Source organism: Meriones unguiculatus, chromosome 2 (assembly GCF_030254825.1).
Source record: "Meriones unguiculatus strain TT.TT164.6M chromosome 2, Bangor_MerUng_6.1, whole genome shotgun sequence".
Classification (NCBI taxonomy): domain Eukaryota; kingdom Metazoa; phylum Chordata; class Mammalia; order Rodentia; family Muridae; genus Meriones; species Meriones unguiculatus.
In genome coordinates, this window is record NC_083350.1 from 49,668,844 (window position 1) to 49,686,151 (window position 17,308).

At 48.2% G+C, this 17,308-nt stretch overlaps 1 protein-coding gene across 3 annotated transcripts; it reads right to left on the reverse strand.

Moving 5' to 3' along the window:
* Positions 1–2,205: 2,205 nt before the first annotated feature.
* Dele1 (DAP3 binding cell death enhancer 1) lies at positions 2,206–17,306 on the reverse strand. Of its 3 annotated transcripts, none has more exons than XM_021664450.2 (13): positions 17,148–17,306; positions 16,368–16,482; positions 16,167–16,284; positions 13,659–13,806; positions 12,553–12,711; positions 12,202–12,290; positions 12,004–12,100; positions 10,008–10,150; positions 8,154–8,312; positions 7,978–8,070; positions 5,838–5,997; positions 4,851–5,078; positions 2,206–4,293 (listed from the first exon to the last, which is right to left on the reverse strand). In XM_021664450.2, exons 1-12 carry the CDS (start codon positions 17,176–17,178, stop codon positions 4,852–4,854), a joined length of 1,539 nt encoding a protein of 512 aa, XP_021520125.1. In that variant the 5' UTR covers positions 17,179–17,306; the 3' UTR covers positions 2,206–4,293; position 4,851. The 3 variants fall into 3 exon arrangements, with proteins under 3 accessions (XP_021520125.1, XP_060233347.1, XP_060233346.1); XM_060377364.1 differs by having other exon boundaries at positions 4,851–4,994; positions 17,130–17,306; XM_060377363.1 differs by having other exon boundaries at positions 17,130–17,306.
* Between the last annotated feature and the right edge of the window lie 2 nt (positions 17,307–17,308).

Below are 17,308 nucleotides of genomic sequence, written 5' to 3' on the forward strand. Positions count from 1 at the left end.
AGCCTGTGGTAGCTCAGTAACTAATTGGTTTTCCCTAGTAAGGGGAACAGGGACTATTTCTGACATGAAATCAATGGCAGGCTCTTTGACCTCCCCACCCCCAAGGGAGGAGCAGCCCACTAGGCCACAGAGGAGACTTTGCAGCCAGTCCTGAAGATACCTGATAAAACAGGGTCAGATGAAAGGGGAGGAGGTCCTCCCCAAGCAGTGGACTTGGAAAGGGGCAGGGAGGAGATGAGGGAGGGAGGGTGGGATTGGGAGGGAATGAGGGAGTGGACTACAGCTGGGATACAGAGTTAATAGAATGTAACTAATAATAAAAATAAAAAATTAAAATTAAAAAAATAAATAAACTTGCTTGAGTCAGAGTCTCTCATAGAAGGCCTTGAACTCAAGGTAATCCTCTTGCCTCAGCCTCTTCAGCGTTAAGATTACTGACATAAACCACCACACTTGGCAATATTTTGCATTTCTTAAACAATTTCTTTTTTTCTTTATGTGCGCTGGTGTTTTGCCTGTATGTATGTCTTTGTGACGGTGCCAGATCTTGGAGTTACATTTGTGAGCTGCCATGTGGGTGCTGGGAACTGAACCCGGGACCTCTCAAAGAACATTCAGTGCTCTTAAACTGCTAGGCCTTAAATAATTTCTAAGTGTCAGAAGTAGCATAATGATCAGAGAGAAGAAAGGCATAGAGGAGAAAGGCACAGAGAATCATTCATCCATCCACCAAAGAATTCTTTAAAACACCTACTATGTGTAGGCTTGTTGCTGGGCACAGAGTAGATGGGGTGCACAAAATCACCATTTGTTGAATAAGCATTTGCCAAGCATCTCCATGTCCTGCAATCACTGCATCTAATGAGCTGAATGGTATCACGGCTTCCTGAACAAAGCATCAGTACAGCTTTGCTCAAAGGTCTCACAGCTAAGGGACTGGTTGCATGGCCTGGCCTGGAACCCTGCATCCCGCAATACCCAAACCTGGCTGGCCTTGCTGTAGGGCCACCTCCCTGTCCTCATCTCACATTTTCCCTTCCTCAGGGCACTGATGAGTCATTAATAGAATTTTAATGGCAGCACAGCAGTTCAGGCCTGCCCATGCCGCCTGTCCCCTGGGGCTGTATGGAGACTGCAGTGATTGCATGGAGGCTACAATGACTGCACAGCCAGGGGTTTGGAACCCCTGACAACATCTCTTACGGCTTCTACTGTCCTCTCCCAGGCAGAGGCTCTTCTGAGACCGGAGAGGTGAGAAATACCCGACCCCAACTTGGGTGCCCAGACAGTGTGTCCAAGTGAGCAGGGACTGAGCTGGAGAGGCTCCTTGCACTATCACTGCAGTTCACCGGGATCCATTGTCTGGCATGCACAGTTGGGGAAGCAAGCATGCCTCTGGGGACCCAAATGACCTCAGTGAGACTCCTTGGAACGCTGGTGGTGACACTTTTCTGGGCTTCTTAGAACTGACTATTCTGATGTATACTGTGAATCAATAAATAGGGCAATGCTTCCCAAACTTATTTGACTACTGAAACATTTCTTACGTATGTATGCATGTACGTATTTATTTAAATTTTGCCATAGAGGTTAGTGTACTGCAGGGCTTCACCTTGCCTGGGACACTGCTCTAAGTGCCCATGTCTAAGGAGCACGGTCTGTGGAAGGCGGCATGGAAAGCGTCCAGTGGGGGTGAGGATGGAGTATAGGGCAAATCTGAGAAGAAAGCAGGGAGCGGGGGAGGCACGGGGTCTTCAGGGGAAGGAAGGTACTAGAACACTGTAGCTAAGACCTCACAGAAGTTGGGAGAAGTAGGGGTGGGCTGAAGAAAATGTGAATTGTCTTCCCTTCCAAAGCCTCCCATCTTTGAACTGACCATGCTGGCCAGGCAAGGAAACAGTTGCGGGGGAGTGGGAGAAGTGGAGCTGATCCTCAGTTCCTCCCACCCCCTACCCACAACCACATTTCTGCTATTGAACTTGGGCTAATTTCCAGAAGCCAGGGAACAGCTATTCACAAATTCAGTAATTGGAGTCATTAGCGTTGACTCAGAAAGTAATTTTTTTTTTCTAAGTCTCTCTCTTGGAGAGCTTTTAAGACCCTTTCAATTGGTTAATGGAGAGTTTAGAGAGGAGGATGGAGCCTCAGCTTCCAGACCGCCCCCCATCTTCCAGGCTTCCCTCAACACACTTACAAAGGCAAGACTGAGAGATAATCCACCATCTGTTTTATTAAGCACTTCTGTATTCCTAGCTGACCTTTCCCAAAATGGACTCATGGCCTCCACTCTCCACATGCCTAATCTCTACTGATATCTCCACATCTGCAGGGTGATGATAATGTTTTCAAATAACACTGCAGTATGAACTGGTAGACCAGAAGTCTGGGCTGGAGTCATGATGTCAGCTTTGATCCCCATCCTGGCCTGGTGATTCTTCTTTATTTTTGGCAGTGGTGGTTAGTGTTCAAGACAGGGTTTCTCTGGGTAGTAGTCTTGGCAACCCTGGAACTCATTTTGTAGACCAGGCTGGCCTTGAACTCACAGAAATCTGCCTGCCTTTGCCTCCTGAGCACTGGGATTAAAGGGATATGCCACCATGCCCAGCAGGCTGGTGACTCTTTAAGGCCATGGAACTGCAGGCACTACTCTACCTTCGGGAACCCAAGCAAGGGGTAAAAGTCTTTTCTGCAGTGGAAAGGTTGCACCTCATTCCTTATAGGCAGGGGGCACGCACTACAGCCCTTGGTCTACAACTGAGGAAACAATGTTGGGAAACCAGGTCACTGCTTCCAGGTGGCACAGGCAGACCAGTGGCAAAGCCAGAGCTGGGTCTTTTTTTTTTTTTTTTTTTTCAAACATACTTTGCATTTCTACTTAAGGCAAGTGAATTTCTTTTTTTTTTTTTTTCAATGCAGTCTATTCAGGAACCTTGAACAATCATCTGACCCTGGGGAAAGCCAGCCCACAGCTTAAATAGCCTCTGGGTAGCCAACCCCAGCGTACCACGTGGGAAATGCAGATAGGTCCACATATATGGAAGCAAGCCAGATCTTCAGCCTTAGCCAAATGTGGAGTTGTTCGTGACAGAGAGCACTCACCATCGGGAAGGTGGAAGGCGGAAACCAGCTCCATCTTTAAGGCATAGCATTCCGCAGCTCTCTACAGTTCCCCCTTTTTGTTTTAGACGCATCAGGCAAGAGTAGAGGTCTGATCTCTGATATTAGAAATAAATTGGGACTTTGTACTGATGTTCATTTAGGTGTCATCCACCCAAAGAGCATCAGACCTGACCGATACCCTTTTCTCAGAGGCGGGACCTGGGGCATCAACCCGCATGCAATCATACATGCTCTTCTCTGGGTCCAAAGCGGCTGACCCTGAGTCCAGTGCTTAGCCTTGCATCCTGAGCGTAACATTTTAGCTTTTTATGGTAGCCAACCATGCTTGGGGAGACTGTCCTGCTTCAATGGCTGTAAAGGCCTGAATGATCATGGCTGCCTGTGCCCGTTGATGCCCCTCACGCTATGACTCTTTTCAGACAGAAAAGAGATCTTAGAACTACAGCCACCATTGTTACTGCCATCTCATTGGCGGCTGTTGGAGCTACCACCGGGGCATTAGCCATGAGTCATACTGGGCAGACTGCTCAGACCCTGAATAATCATTTAGCCAATGTAGCTCATGCCTTAGTTGTACAAAAAGGAATTAATGCTCAACTAAAAGGAAGCTTGATGGTGTTCAATCAGAGGATTGACCTTGTGCAGGAGCAAACTGATACCCTATGGCAAATGGCTCAACCGGGCTGTCAATGAAAGTATGCTGGAGTTTGAGTCACTAGCATATAACATGAGAATTTTTCCTGTGCTGCAAATCTGTCTAAACAATTGTCGAGCTATATTTTAGGTAATTGGACTGGAGAATTCGATACTACGATGGAGCAGCTGACAGTGGCCATTGTCACAGTAAATTCTACCAGAGTGGACGCAGGACTAGCCACAGGATTATCATCATGGATTGCTGCAGCCATGAATCATCTGAAGGAATGGGTGGGCATGGGAGCGTTAGCAGGCCTTCTGGTGTTGGTCTCCTTGGTTTGCCTGTGGTATATATGCAAGATTAGAGTCTCACAACAGCGTAATGCAGAGCTGGGTCTTTACACGCACTCCTCTTCTTTATGGTGCTGGAGAGGTACTGATGGCTTCCCGGAAGCTGAGTAGCGAACTGGCCTCTTCTTTGGGACTCAAGTTGTGGTATTTCCGAGAACTCTCAGGTTCCATCATTAAAATGGAGGTCTGAAAAAAACCCAAGCAGACATATGCAGCATTCAGGCAACCCCCCCCCACCACATCAGATATGAAAATGATCACGAGTCTATTGGAGATGAACAAGGTGAGAATGCTGGGGCTACTCAGAATTCCCCGAGCTTCAGATACTCAGGGAACACCTCTGCACTTTTGCCACGCTTCTGGATCTGCTATTATATTCGGCATTATATATTAAACAAATCACTAAAGCAAAGCATCTTAATTTCATGCCACGAAAAATCCTATAAAGTTCTGAATGCATGCACATGTCAAAGGTTTTTGGCAAACTATGGTATGATCTAAAGGTGAGGAAACTGAGGCACAGGTACAGAGAAAGTTAGTTATTTGTTAAAAAACAAAGGTGAAGGTGACAAACAAGGGGTCTCTGAAGGAATATTTCTGCCAGGGTTAAAGTGGAGAAAAGGCCAAAGTCATGCACCTGAGCACTAACCAGAACTGCTACTAACACCCAATCTTTGCCACCAACCTCCAGCCTACCCTCTTCCTAGCCCACATGGCACTGCCAGGGCTGCATTTTATCTCACCTTAGCCGAAACCCAGTCTCACGAGACTCCTTTCCAAGGATGGTACAGGCCTGCCAGGGGCTCCACGGTTGACTCCAAGATAGCCACTTCTGCAGAGGAGGCCAAGACTCCCAGTGCTTGAAGCATGAGGGAGGCTTGAGGCACCTGCCAACAGGGGGTTTAGGCTACAGAGGGAAGGGCTGGAGAAAGACTTCAGTCCTGTCGTGGCCAGGTGGCTGGGCCCTGGGGCTACAAAAAGAAGTGACAGCAATGCTTACTCAAGCAGTTCTCAGAGCAGGGCCTTTGCGGTAGGCTCTCTCTACACAGTCCTGTCTGTCCCGTAACCCACTATATAGACTATACTGGCCTTGAATTCAGAGATGCACCTGCCTCAGCCTCGAGTTCTGGGATTAAAGGTGTGCCCCATCATGACTGTGGGGCATTGACTTCTTAAAGGTTCTGACTCCTCTGGCACTGCTAACGGCCCAGCTCCAGTGAATCAGAAGTCAATGGGACTCCCACAGCCCTAGAAAGGTAGGTCACCCAGTCTTAAGACAATGGCTGTCCTAAGTCATGACAACCATCATTTATTGGCTTATTGAATACTTACCACGTGCTAGACTCTGCTTTGCTTTTTTTTTATTTTTTTTATTTTTAAGGCAGTGTTTTGCTATGTTACCCAAGCCATCTGGGAATGTATGCTTTGGCATCCCAAATGCTGTGACATGCACCACCATGACTAGTTATGTTAAGACCTTTACTTCTGAAATTTAGTGTTTAAATAAGCTAAGGAGTTAAGTTCTACTGTTGCTCTCACTGTTAGGAAGAAACATCTGGAAAGCATGGAGTCCCAGTTTAGTGTCAGCAGAGGTCACAACACAAGTTTACTTCACTCTGAAAGCTGGGCTTCTAACTACCACTGGGGCCAGGACAAGGAGACCTGGGCTACTGCCCTTGTTTGTCACAGGGCACTGAGCTTGGAATGAACATGGCCTTGACTTGCATTACCTGCTGCCTCCACGTTAAAGAGGGTTCGAAGCCTTTCCTGGGCAGGTTCATTCCCCACAGCTGCTGACTGCTGGTAGCACTTCACAGCCTCTCCCAGATTCCTCTGTACACCAAGACCCTTCTCATAGCAAATTCCCAAGTGGAACCTGCTCTGAGAGTCCTAAAGGAGAAGACAGACAAATTGAAGAGCTGGGATGCTGGGCCAACATCGAGGTGGAGTCAGGCAGACACACTGGTCCTCCTCCATGCAGCCTGCCACATTCCAAGCTCCTCAACCATGAAATGCCAGAGGCTCAGTGCTTGTCTAGGGCATTAGGTTCCTCTGCCCAGGGAGACTCCACCCTGCCAGCCTGCTTCCCTGACTTCACCTGAAAGGACAGCAAAACAAAAACCAGAGCACAAGCAAGAGGCCCTGGCTCTCTCTCCTCAGACATGGTGCTCCTCTTTGAGATCAAAGAAGTAGGCATTAGGAGCCTGGCTTGCACAGCTAGCCTTTCTGGCTTCCAACCTGTGTGCCTCAGCTTCCTCACTTATAGGACAGGATAATAGGGAAACCACCTGCTGAGGTTGTCCCTGTATCAAAGTGCTAAGGTCAGTGCCACTAGCATCATATTCCCCTCTGGTTAGTCACACCACTGAGCTCTCCTCCCTCGCTAGAGAGCTCGTAACATAATTAATCCCCCTCTTTTAGAAAAAAAGTTTTACAGACTCCCAACCATGGTCCCATTTCTCCTCTGTGTTCCACAGGTTTCTGCTGCATACTCTGATCCCACATTTGTGACATGCAGGCCAAAGTCTATATATAATAAATACAGTAGATCTGGAGCTGTAGGCCAGGGCAGAACAAGGCAACAGGCATATGTAAGCCCTAACCCCCACAACACTACTCAGTATAAGCCCTTAGTGACCCAGTTTCTGGAAGGTTGAAGAGTGGAAGGGCTGTGTCCCAACACAGTGCTCCATAAGGGGCGACAGATATCCCTTTGTACCTGTCTCCTTTTGGCATGCTAGTCTGACCCTAGCAGGCCAGGTGATCCAAGGTGTACCTGGCATATGGACACCAGGCCCACTCCTCCGGAGGAAGAGCAGTCACAGTGTGGTCACTGGCCGGGCTAGCTGTCCTCTTCTGTCAGGTACTACAAATACTACGGGCAGCACAGAGTGGCTAACGCTAAGTATTCTGATTCAATAATGCTATCAGCCTGCCGGTCAGAGAACAAAGAGAAGCAGTGGTGTCCTATGCAGGCAGGACACACTGCCTGCTCCAATCCAGGACTCCTGACCTTCCAGGAACAAGGAAACACACACACTTATCCAATAAGCTGGGGAATCCGAGGAACCACAGACCACCTTGGCATTTCAGTGATTAAAAAGCTCTGAGATTGTCTACACCCAGAACAACCGTTCACACTCAGCGCTCCTGAGATCCAAGTAATCATTCCCCTGGCCTTCCTCCTCAGCATCCCATGGAAACCATTCCCTGTTGAACAAACTGCCACGTGAATGGCAACACCAGGTCAGACAACCAGGTATCCCTTTCTCTTTCTGTCTCTGACATCCCCACTTACAGAGAGCTCTCATACCTGCCATCTTGGTCGATACGCCCACCAACCCTGTGAAGTAGCAGATGTTAAGGTGGGTATTTTGCTTGGCACAGTGGCACACGCCTGTAATCCCAGTACTTGGGGAGGCAGAGGCAGACCGATCTCAAGCTCTATAGACCAGCTTGAGGGCAACCTGGTCTATAAAGTGAGTCCAGGACAGTCAAGGCTATACAGTGAAACCCTGTCTTGGGGGGGTGGGGGGGCATTTTATGCTTATTTTACAGGGAATCAAGAAGTGATGTGGTGAATATGTAGCAACAGGCCAGGTGGCTGCTGTGAAGCCAAACTTGACAATATCTGCAAGCAAGGATTCAGCTGAGCAGTCTTTAAAGCTCAGCACCCCAGTGGCCCTGTCCAAGGTCATACAGGGGGGCGGTGAAAACTGTGGCATTACTGAATACCATTATTGATAGCATTATCATTTTCAAGGCTCCTGGAAAACACATCAAGAGCCCAGAGCTTAGAACGAGTTCCCAAATCCCTTTTCTTATCAGACTTGATCCCCAACATGCGCGGACCAGAGATCTCATTCGTACCCCATTGCTGGCTGCCAGCCAAAGGTATTTAACAGCTCTCTGCTCATCCAGGTACGGCTCCTTGGTAAAAAGCACTCCAAGGAAGGCTTGGGCCTGTTGGGGAAGAAGGAAAAGAGCGTCTTGGTCACTCAGGCTCTATGTACCTCACTTAAGATAGACCCACCAGTGGCACTCACCTCTGTTAAGCCGGAGTCTGCAGCCTGCTTCAGCATGGACACCGCCCTCTGCTGCTCGGGGTCTGACAAAGAGCCTGAACTTTGTAACAGGCACCGGGCATAGCGGTACTGAGCCAGCCTGTGGCCCTGGGTGGCAGCCAGGTGGTAAAAGAGGATTGCCTGGGGCAACAGGAGAAATAATCAGTCTGCAGGCAACCTGGCTCTTTTTTTTGAATGAAATTTTAAAAATTCATTCAAATAAATACATAATCATTAATCAGGTTAGTCAGGTAAATGCTGTTAAGTCAAAAATTAAAAACAGAAACCCAAAATAGAAATGTAAAACCCCAACATGGCCTGCCTCCTAAAAAAGCACTAGGATTTTTTGTTGGTATTTTGATCTATTGTCTTTTTGAGAGCAGGTCTAGATCTAGAGTTCCTGCAGCCTGTTACTACCTATACAGCCCAGACTAGACTGTGTGGAAATCTCCCTGCCTTAGCCTCCAGAGTGATGGAATTAAAAGTGTGTGTTACCATGTTCAATTAAGATCATTCTTTGCATAAATTTATACATGTATGTTTGTGTCTATGTCTATACACTGCTTATTTTATTTTGTTTATTTTATGTCCATGGGTGTTTTACCTTCATGTATGTGTGTGCATGTTTGTGCAGTGCCTGTGGAGGCCAAAGAGGACGTCAGATCTCCCAGAACTACAGTTACCTAGGGCATTAGGTTCCTCTGCCCAGGGAGACTCCACCCTGCCAGCCTGCTTCCCTGACTTCACCTGAAAGGACAGCAAAACAAAAACCAGAGCACAAGCAAGAGGCCCTGGCTCTCTCTCCTCAGACATGGTGCTCTTCTTTGAGATCAAAGAAGTAGGCATTAGGAGCCTGGCTTGCACAGCTAGCCTTTCTGGCTTCCAACCTGTGTGCCTCAGCTTCCTCACTTATAGGACAGGACAATAGGGAAACCACCTGCTGAGGTTGTTACAGATGCATGTGAGCCATCATATGGGTACTGGGAATCGAACCTGGGTCTTCTGAAAAAGCAGCTAGTCTGTTTAGCTGTTGGGCCATCTCTCCAGTCCTATACATTTATGTATGGATATACACTAGTACAGTGAAAGAGACATAACTACACTATGAATATCTTTCCCTGTTGATGTAGATCTGATATATTATTATTAAGTTCCCATAGACATTTAAGAACATTAAACTGATTTTCCCCTTTCCCTTCACATACAGCTCAACAACAACAATAACAAAAACTCCGTTTTTTTTGGTTTTTCGAGTCAGGGTTTCTCTGTGTAGCCTTGGCTGTCCTGGAGCTCACTCTGTAGACCAGGCTGGACTTGAACTGACAGAGATCCACCTACCTCTGCCTCCCCAGGCTGGGATTACAGGAATGCACCACCACACCCAGCTTTCAACAAAATATTTTGCATATGACACCCTTGCACACCTATCTTTCTATTTCACTATTAGTTTATTTATCAAGGCACAATCTAGGCTCTGAGAGTGCAAAGAAAGGCAGAGTGCCTGCCCTCCCCGAGTTCTGAGTACCTTTCTTTTTGTTGTTGTGTTTTGGTTTTCAAGACAGGGTTTCTCTGTGTAGCCTTGGCTTTCCTGGACTTGTTTTGTAGACCAGGCTAGCCTTGAACTCACAGAGATGCTCCTGTCTCTGCCTCCCTGAGTGCTGGGATTATAGGCGTGTGGCACTGTGCCCTGCTTCCTGAGTACATTTCTATAAGTTACTATATCTTACTTTGGAATCACAGCGAGGCTCTAACAGTCAGGGAGAGAGGTGGAACTATTAACCTTTTTTGCTTACTGCTCATTTTTTGAGCTCACTGGGTCTGGGGATAGAACAGTACCTTGCTGAGGTCCCTGGGGGTGCCTCTGCCATGCTCAAGACACAGGCCCACATTGTACTGTGCTTTGCTGTAGCCACGGTCTGCAGCTTTCTGGAAGTAGGAGAAGGCTGCTGTGTAGGCTCCTGTCTTTATATTCTCTGTCCCTGAAGGAAAGCATGAAGCACAAACACAGTTCCTACTGTGACCTTCTACAGCCTCAACCAGACCCTCAGGGCTGCTCATCTTCTCCCAGAATCTGCCTTTTCTTCAAGTATGCAACACTGACTTTCCCAGCTGGCTCACAAACCAGTGAGAAATGTGGGTAGATCAGGGGCTTGGTGCCAGAGATGTCATGGCTCTGCTTGCTTATCTGGCCAATAGTTCAGCTGCCCTTTGGGAACAACCCCTCCCCTGGGCTATCAATCACACTGCCTGTGTACCCATAAATGAGACTTTGTCGGGAATGTGAATCTTAATCAGGTTGAGAAGATTCTCAGAGAGGAAAGAACCCTTAAGTATTCTGACCGCAGCAACCTTGAAACATTGGCAGTGCTGGCCCTGGATCTCTGAGGCTTCGTTGATTCTGGGGGGGGGGACACCCCCCACCTAGGCTCAGCAGGTCAAGAGACCCAGAGATTCTTGAGCTTACAGTAGCTAGAGAGGGTTTCCATGGCAGGCTTGAATCCCACAGGTGATCCTGCTCAGCTAGTCGTATGGGGCAATAAGAAGCCTTAGCAGAAGATGGCCCAACACTTGACTGATGTGTTAACTCTGAGGCGGGACTCAACTTTACCAGTTTTCATCTTTGCTCAAATTGTGTCCTGCCTGAGACCCTGTGTTCTGCACCAATCACCAGGCCTCCCATCATTCCTGCTCTAGAACCTTCAGATTACACTTGGGTTTAAACTCTTTTTAGCACTTTCCTAATATACCAAACCTTTGTCTATGGACGCAGCTGTTACAAAAGAATAAGCCCTGTCTCCTCAATTATACTGTAAAATCCTCGAGGCAGGCAGAACAAGAACAGAGAAGTAATTTTGTATGGGATGAAAATTCTACATAAATGCAAAATATGATTATAGCTTGTGCTGCCTTTGTGCTCTGCCACAGGGCTCAGCAATTGCTGAATAAATGAATATATGAATGGAGGAATGGGTAAGAGGGTTCTGAGAAGAACCTGCCCCTCAAAATCATAAAAAGCCAGCCAGGAAAAAGCCAGTTGCTTCCTGTCTCATAAAATCCCTTCTCTCTTCTTGGGCTCAGAAAACTTTCCTGGACCTGTAGCCTGCCTGCTTCATCCCTCTTCCTTTCTGTGAGCCCTAAGGTGCAAGTACACTCATCTCTCCTTTGTCCCTTAGCAAGTAAAGCTCAGCACTGCCTCAGGACCTTTGCCCTCACTTTTCTTCTGCCTTCACAGGACAAGATTTTTAAGGAAGCACATGCCATTCGACTGAAGACATTTTTTCACGCTCCTCTATAACAGATAACCTATAAGCCCTGTGGCTTATGTACCTCCATGAAGGGCAACTTCAAGGTCATGCCCTTAGAGGAAAGGAGTGGTGCTCTAGCTTACTGTGTCCTTCCTCTCAGCTGCCAAGAGTGTATACAGGAGGGCAGGAGCTGGAATAACTAATTCAGAACCCAAGATGAGAGCTAGTTTTAAGACTGGCTGAATGAGTCAGGTGGTGGTGGCAGTACATGTCTTTAATCCCAGCACTCAGGAGGCAGAGGCAGGCAGATCTCTGAGTTCGAGGCCAGCCTAGTCTACAAAGAGAGTTGCAAGACAGCCAGGCCTGTTACACAGAGAAACCCTGTCTCAAAAAATAATGTAAAGAATTGGCTGAACCTATCTAAGTAAGGATGGCTCCCCACTGAAGCATTATGCCACATCTGGTCTACGAACTAGAGAGAAGATAAACCTCTCATTTAAACCATTCTCTATTTTGACTGTATTCAACCCAGCCTATGCCCTTTCCATGTTACTCATTCTCCTGCCTTGAGGCAGGGAACCAGGTACCCAGGAAGTTGAAAGCGATGGCAACACTGAGCTGAAAGAGTTGCTGGATGCAAGTCACAGCCTCCTCTAGGGGAAGAGCCTTGGGCTTGTCTTGTTCCTGGAGAGGAAACAGGAAGCAACATCAGGGTATGGTTCACTTGGATATCTACCCACCCTCGGAGTGGGGTGGGTATCCAAGGTACCAAACCTGAACCGTACATTTTTTTCTCCAGTGGGGTGGGCCTCGTCTGCCTTTGCCTGGGATGTGAAGTGCCCACTGTCATGCAGAAAGCCAAAGTCGCTGGGCTCTGCAAGGAAAAGCCCCATATCCGTGCGGTCAGGGAGAGAAGGGTGCGATTTTTCCCTTCTTTTCTCTCCTCGTCTGCCCTGTTTGTGTCCTGTAACTCTCAGTCACCCCAGAAAGCAAGAGGCCTCACAGGAATGACAGCTGGTTACCTGGGCACACAGAGCAACAGAGGTCTACCTGGCAGCCCTTCCCCCTTCTGTGGGTGTTAGGTTCATCCATCCCACAGTCCCACCCCGCTCTGTAGGTATTAAGTGAGGTCTCACCTTCTTCAGGTAGGTTCAGAAGGTCAGCTCTCGGGGAGCCATCTGCAGGAAAGAACTGGGGCGGAGCTGGGGGTGCTTCCTGGCCCAGCCTCAGTTCCCTGAGGCCAGCATTCCTGGGAGCTGGGCAGTCAGGCCTGGGAAGAACATGCCTCCGAAGCGCTGGAAAGAGCCAGCAAGGTCAGATGAGAAAGGGATCAGTTCTTGGCGGGGGAAAGGGGAGGCAAGGGCAGTTGACCCAGTCAGTCCTCTCTGAGATCTGGGAGGCCAGAGGAAAAACTGTGACTCCTGAGACCTCCCTATCCACTCCTACGTAGCTGGCCTTCCTCTACAGAGATCCACCCATCCTTACGCTGACCCATCTTATCCATACTTATCCTAAGCACAAATCACTTGAATTCTTGCAGTGGTGGAAAGTGCCTACCTCATTCACTGTTGTAGCCGAGCAGCCAGCTCCCTACCTGATGCTGACAATCTGTTATCAGAGGACAAGAACCAATACTCTAGCCAATAATACTATGTGCATACTATGTGATAAGTCCTTGACATATAGTAACTTATTTGGTCTTCCCAAGGAACCCCTGTTGTACCATTTATTAGTACTCCATTTTACAGATGAAGAAACTGAGGTATGGGGATATTAAAACTGATTTCTTCAGGGACACAAGAATAATTAGTAAGCAGCAGTTGTGGGCTCAGAACTCTTACTATAGAGCAGGCTATGTGCAAAATGCACACTCAACAGATTCAGTTACTGATGAGGAAAAATTGTGAAACTCCTGAGACACCTCCCTCTCAGGTTCAGACTGCAGGACTGAACCTAATTAGTTGAGGATTGGGAAGGAAGCCACACCCATGGTGTAAAGTAGCCTGGGCCCTAGGGCTTCCTCTCTGGGAGGTGATAGAAGGACACTGATGAGCACTGAGGGGCAGGCATGGCCCACGCCCATTGTGGACGGCACTTCCCCACAGTCCTCTTCCTCTGACTTCAGAAAGGAAAGGCAAAGAGCTGCTGTGATGGCTCTTTTCCTGAGGTGTGGCAGAGATACTTCCTGGCCCAGAGAAACTCCCAGCCTGCCCCAGTTGCCCCTTGAGGGTCAAGAACTCACAGGAGTGCGGGTGCCACCAAGAAGAGGAGAGGAAGCGGTACAGGGAACTGTGCCAAGAGCTGCGTTCAGCTGGCTGAGGTCCTGCTACCGGGGATGCGTGGAAGTGGATCTGCCTCGCCAGGTGCAGGGCCAGCACGGCCAGAGTGCCCTGGGAAAGAAAGTGGTACATCAGGAACACAGCGCCTACCAGTCAATCATCATCTGCTCGGTCGCCTTCCCTGACGACCTGGGCAGCTCCACAGTGTGTACCTTCACGGCACTTGAGCCTGGCCTTTGTTGTTCTGTGGTCCTTTCCAGTTATTCACTTAGGGTTTGTCACTCCTGCTTAGTCTGTAAGCATAACAGAGGCAGGGACCATGGACCATGCACATTCTGGTATCCCTGGAGCCCAGGGTGGTGTTAAGTGAGAGTAGGTACCTAAAGAAAAATGGATGCTGAACACCTGTGCTAGTAAGGGACAGACTACGAGGGTCTAGGCAGACCCTTGTACTGTGGTAAGTTGGAGCTTAGCCTAAAATACAGGGACAAGGTGAGTCCCCAGTAAGGCCACGAACACACATGTACAAGTGGAAGTTTGAAAAGCTGACTCAGAACAGCTGAGTTGCTTATCCCTATCTTCCTGTGCTGTGCTGGAGACGCTCCAACACTTCTTTGCTGCCACAGGAACTATGCACCATAGCAAGTAAGACGGACAGTGCCTGTGCCCTCATGACATTTCTATCTTTGGCTGAAAAAGACAAAATCAAGCCGGGCACGGCGGCACACTCCTGTAATCACAGCACTCCCACAGGCAGAGGCAGGCACATCTCTGAGTTCGAGGCCAGTCTGATCTACAAACTGAGTTCAGTACAGCCAAAGCTACACAGAGAAACCCTGTCTCAAAAAAAAAAAAAGAAAGAAAGAAAAAGGCAAAACCCAAACATACAGAGAAACAAATACAATAACCTAACAATTATGCTAAACATCAAGAAGAAACCAAAACCAGAAGGCTACACAGAGCTTGAGAGGGAAGAGTACTAAAAAGCTTCCCTATGTAGCGGATGAGGGAGCTGCAACCAGGAGGAAGATACCATCATTAGGAAGTAAGGTGAAGAACACACAGTGTTGGAGACAGTTTGTGTGCAGAACTTTCCACGTGTGTGGTGGTGACACACCTAGAGACAGCACCTCTGGGATCTACGCCAGTTCTCTAAAGAAATCAACGTGGAACTGATCTAGGGTTCAGATCTTTGACAAAATGGAAAAATATTCCCTTCTCTATGGTATAATCTGCCTCTGGTCCACAGAAACCCAGATAGCCATGTCTGTGTCAAAGACATGACACATTCGGCTCTGCTGATGACACCAAATTGCAGGTTACAAAAAGGTGTGTGTGTGTGTGTGTGTGTGTGTGTGTCTGGATAGCTCAGTGGTTAAGAGCAGCTCTTCCAGAGGACCCAGGTTCAATTCCCAGAACCCACATGGCAGCTTACAACTATTTGCAACTCCGGTTCCAGGGAATCTGACACCCTCACACAGATATACATTCAGACAAAACACCACTGCATATAAAATTAAAATAATTAAAAAAACAAAAAGTGAGGCTCAGAGGGGTCAAGTCACTTGTCCAAAGTACACGGCATGAAGTACCAGGATGGAATGTAGTAGACCTGAGAGTGATAATGTGCGTCCGTTTCCCTCAGAATACCTTAGAGCTAGAATTTCTACACGGAACACTGCCTGTGCATCCAGATTCTGCCCTATGAGACCTAATGTTTGCTTTGTTCTGTTTTGTTTTTTGAGACAGGGCTTCTCTGTGTAGCTCTGGTTGTCCTGGAATTCACTGTGCAGACCAGGGTGACCTCGAACTCAGAGATCCACCTGCCTCTGCCTGGGATTAAAGGTATGCACCACTATCACCTGGCATGAGATCTAATGTTTATTATGCATCCCTGACCTTAGAGATCAAGTTCAACAAATATTTACTGAGCAGCTATTATGCATTAGGTTATTCTACAAGATACAAGCTACAATTCTACAAGGTGAAGCAGCCATGTGGAAAAGTTTGAATGTCAGGCCAGTAAAATCAGGTTCTTCTACTTAAGAGCCATGTGAGGTCAGGTACATTACTAACCCAAGTGTCCTTGTATATGAATTGAGGGTTAAATTCTCCTGGCAAGATTTTTGTAAATATTAAACAAGATAATGTGAGCATACAGTTCACGTTGGGAAGTCATGCTATCTATCAGCAATTTATTATTGTTTATGCTAAGTTCCATGTAGGCAAGAACTGTATCTTTCTTGTTCTCTGTTGTGTCCTTAGTACTTAACTCAGAAGTGTTAAATAAATGTCTATCGAATGGAGAAGAACAAATGCATGGCAGAGGCTGGAGGGATGGCAATATTTCTGTGAACATGCTCAGGTCACAGGCCTCACATGTAGATACAGTCTTGCCCTTGTTTCTACATTAGGGTGTTGTCCCATGAAAGATCATTCTGGACTAGGAAGGTACAGGACTGGAGCCTTACCCAGGAGATGGCATCCCGCAGACTGTTTGGGGAGACATGAGCAGACTTCCTGTGAAAGGCATCTTTCCATCCATGGCACTTTGGGTCCCTGTTCCTCTTTGGACCATGGGAGCCTGACCTAGATGACACAATTAGAATCTATTACATTTCTGTACAAAATGGGAGCAGGAGGCCACATGTGACAGAACTTCAGCCTCTCACCTGTCAAGGTTAGGCCTAGGGAACAGCAGGGTGGTGGAGGTTGTCTGAGGCCCATCTGAACTGGTGGGCCTGGGTGTTAGCCCTCGGAAGCCAGGTCCCAGCAGGCGGGGAAGAGCTGTGGGAACAAAAAGGGTCAGTCATCCCAATAGGGATGGATTGCATAGAGATGGCCTCCATAGTCTTCAGTCTGTGAGGGAGCCTTACCCCGGGAGCCCAGGAATCACTGACATCTGTTTGCACAGTGTTTGCTGGAGACGGAACCCAGGACCTCTAACATTCTAGACAAGCCTTCCATCATTGAGCCTGGGCCCCCGAGCCCTGGCAGCGGTTCTTAAATCAGGGTACAAACAGAAATCTTTGGCCTCATAGGGCATCCCAGGGTAACACCATCCCAGAACTAATAAAGCAAGACCCCTAAGGATGAAACACATTTGGAAAAACTTCTCGCAGAGTTCTGACGCAAGTGGTAACTCCTGTTCTAGAAGGTCACATCTGTAGGCAAACATTCTCACAGTACTAAGCACGTGTCTCTAAATTCCCCGCTTCCCACTGGCGCTCTTCCTTTGACTCCTCCCCTTCCAGAGCTCTCCCTACTTTGTTCTAACCACGTCTCAAATTCCAAAGGCGCCGGACACCTCAAACTGAGCCTCGTCCCCTATGTCCCGCCTTCCACGGGTCTGACACCACCCACTGCCGCTATGGCGATGGTCCCGCAGATCACGGCTCACTGCAGTTCCGAGTCAATCGCCTGCTGGAACTTGCCTTGCTGGCGACCCCTACCTCGCCCCAGGAGCCCTGTCAGGCGCCACATGTCGTTGCCAGCACCATAGAGAGCGCGCAGCCGCCAGATCCAGGCCAAAGGACGGGACAAGCGCCGCACGGGCCGCGGCGCAGTCCCCAGCGGCCGAGTCCCCAGCCAGCCAATCAGCAATCAGTCCTGC

Bases quoted from the DNA above. Each gene is read 5' to 3' on its own strand.
- Dele1 (XM_060377363.1), bottom strand. From the start codon at position 17,178: ATGTGGCGCCTGACAGGGCTCCTGGGGCGAGGTAGGGGTCGCCAGCAA. The intron at 13,807-16,166 runs GTAAGGCTCCAG...TTTCTTTCCCAG, and splicing joins TGCGGGATGCCATCTCCTGG to GGCACTCTGGCCGTGCTGGC. The intron at 12,291-12,552 runs GTGAGACCTCAC...TTTTCCTTGCAG, and splicing joins TCTGAACCTACCTGAAGAAG to AGCCCAGCGACTTTGGCTTT.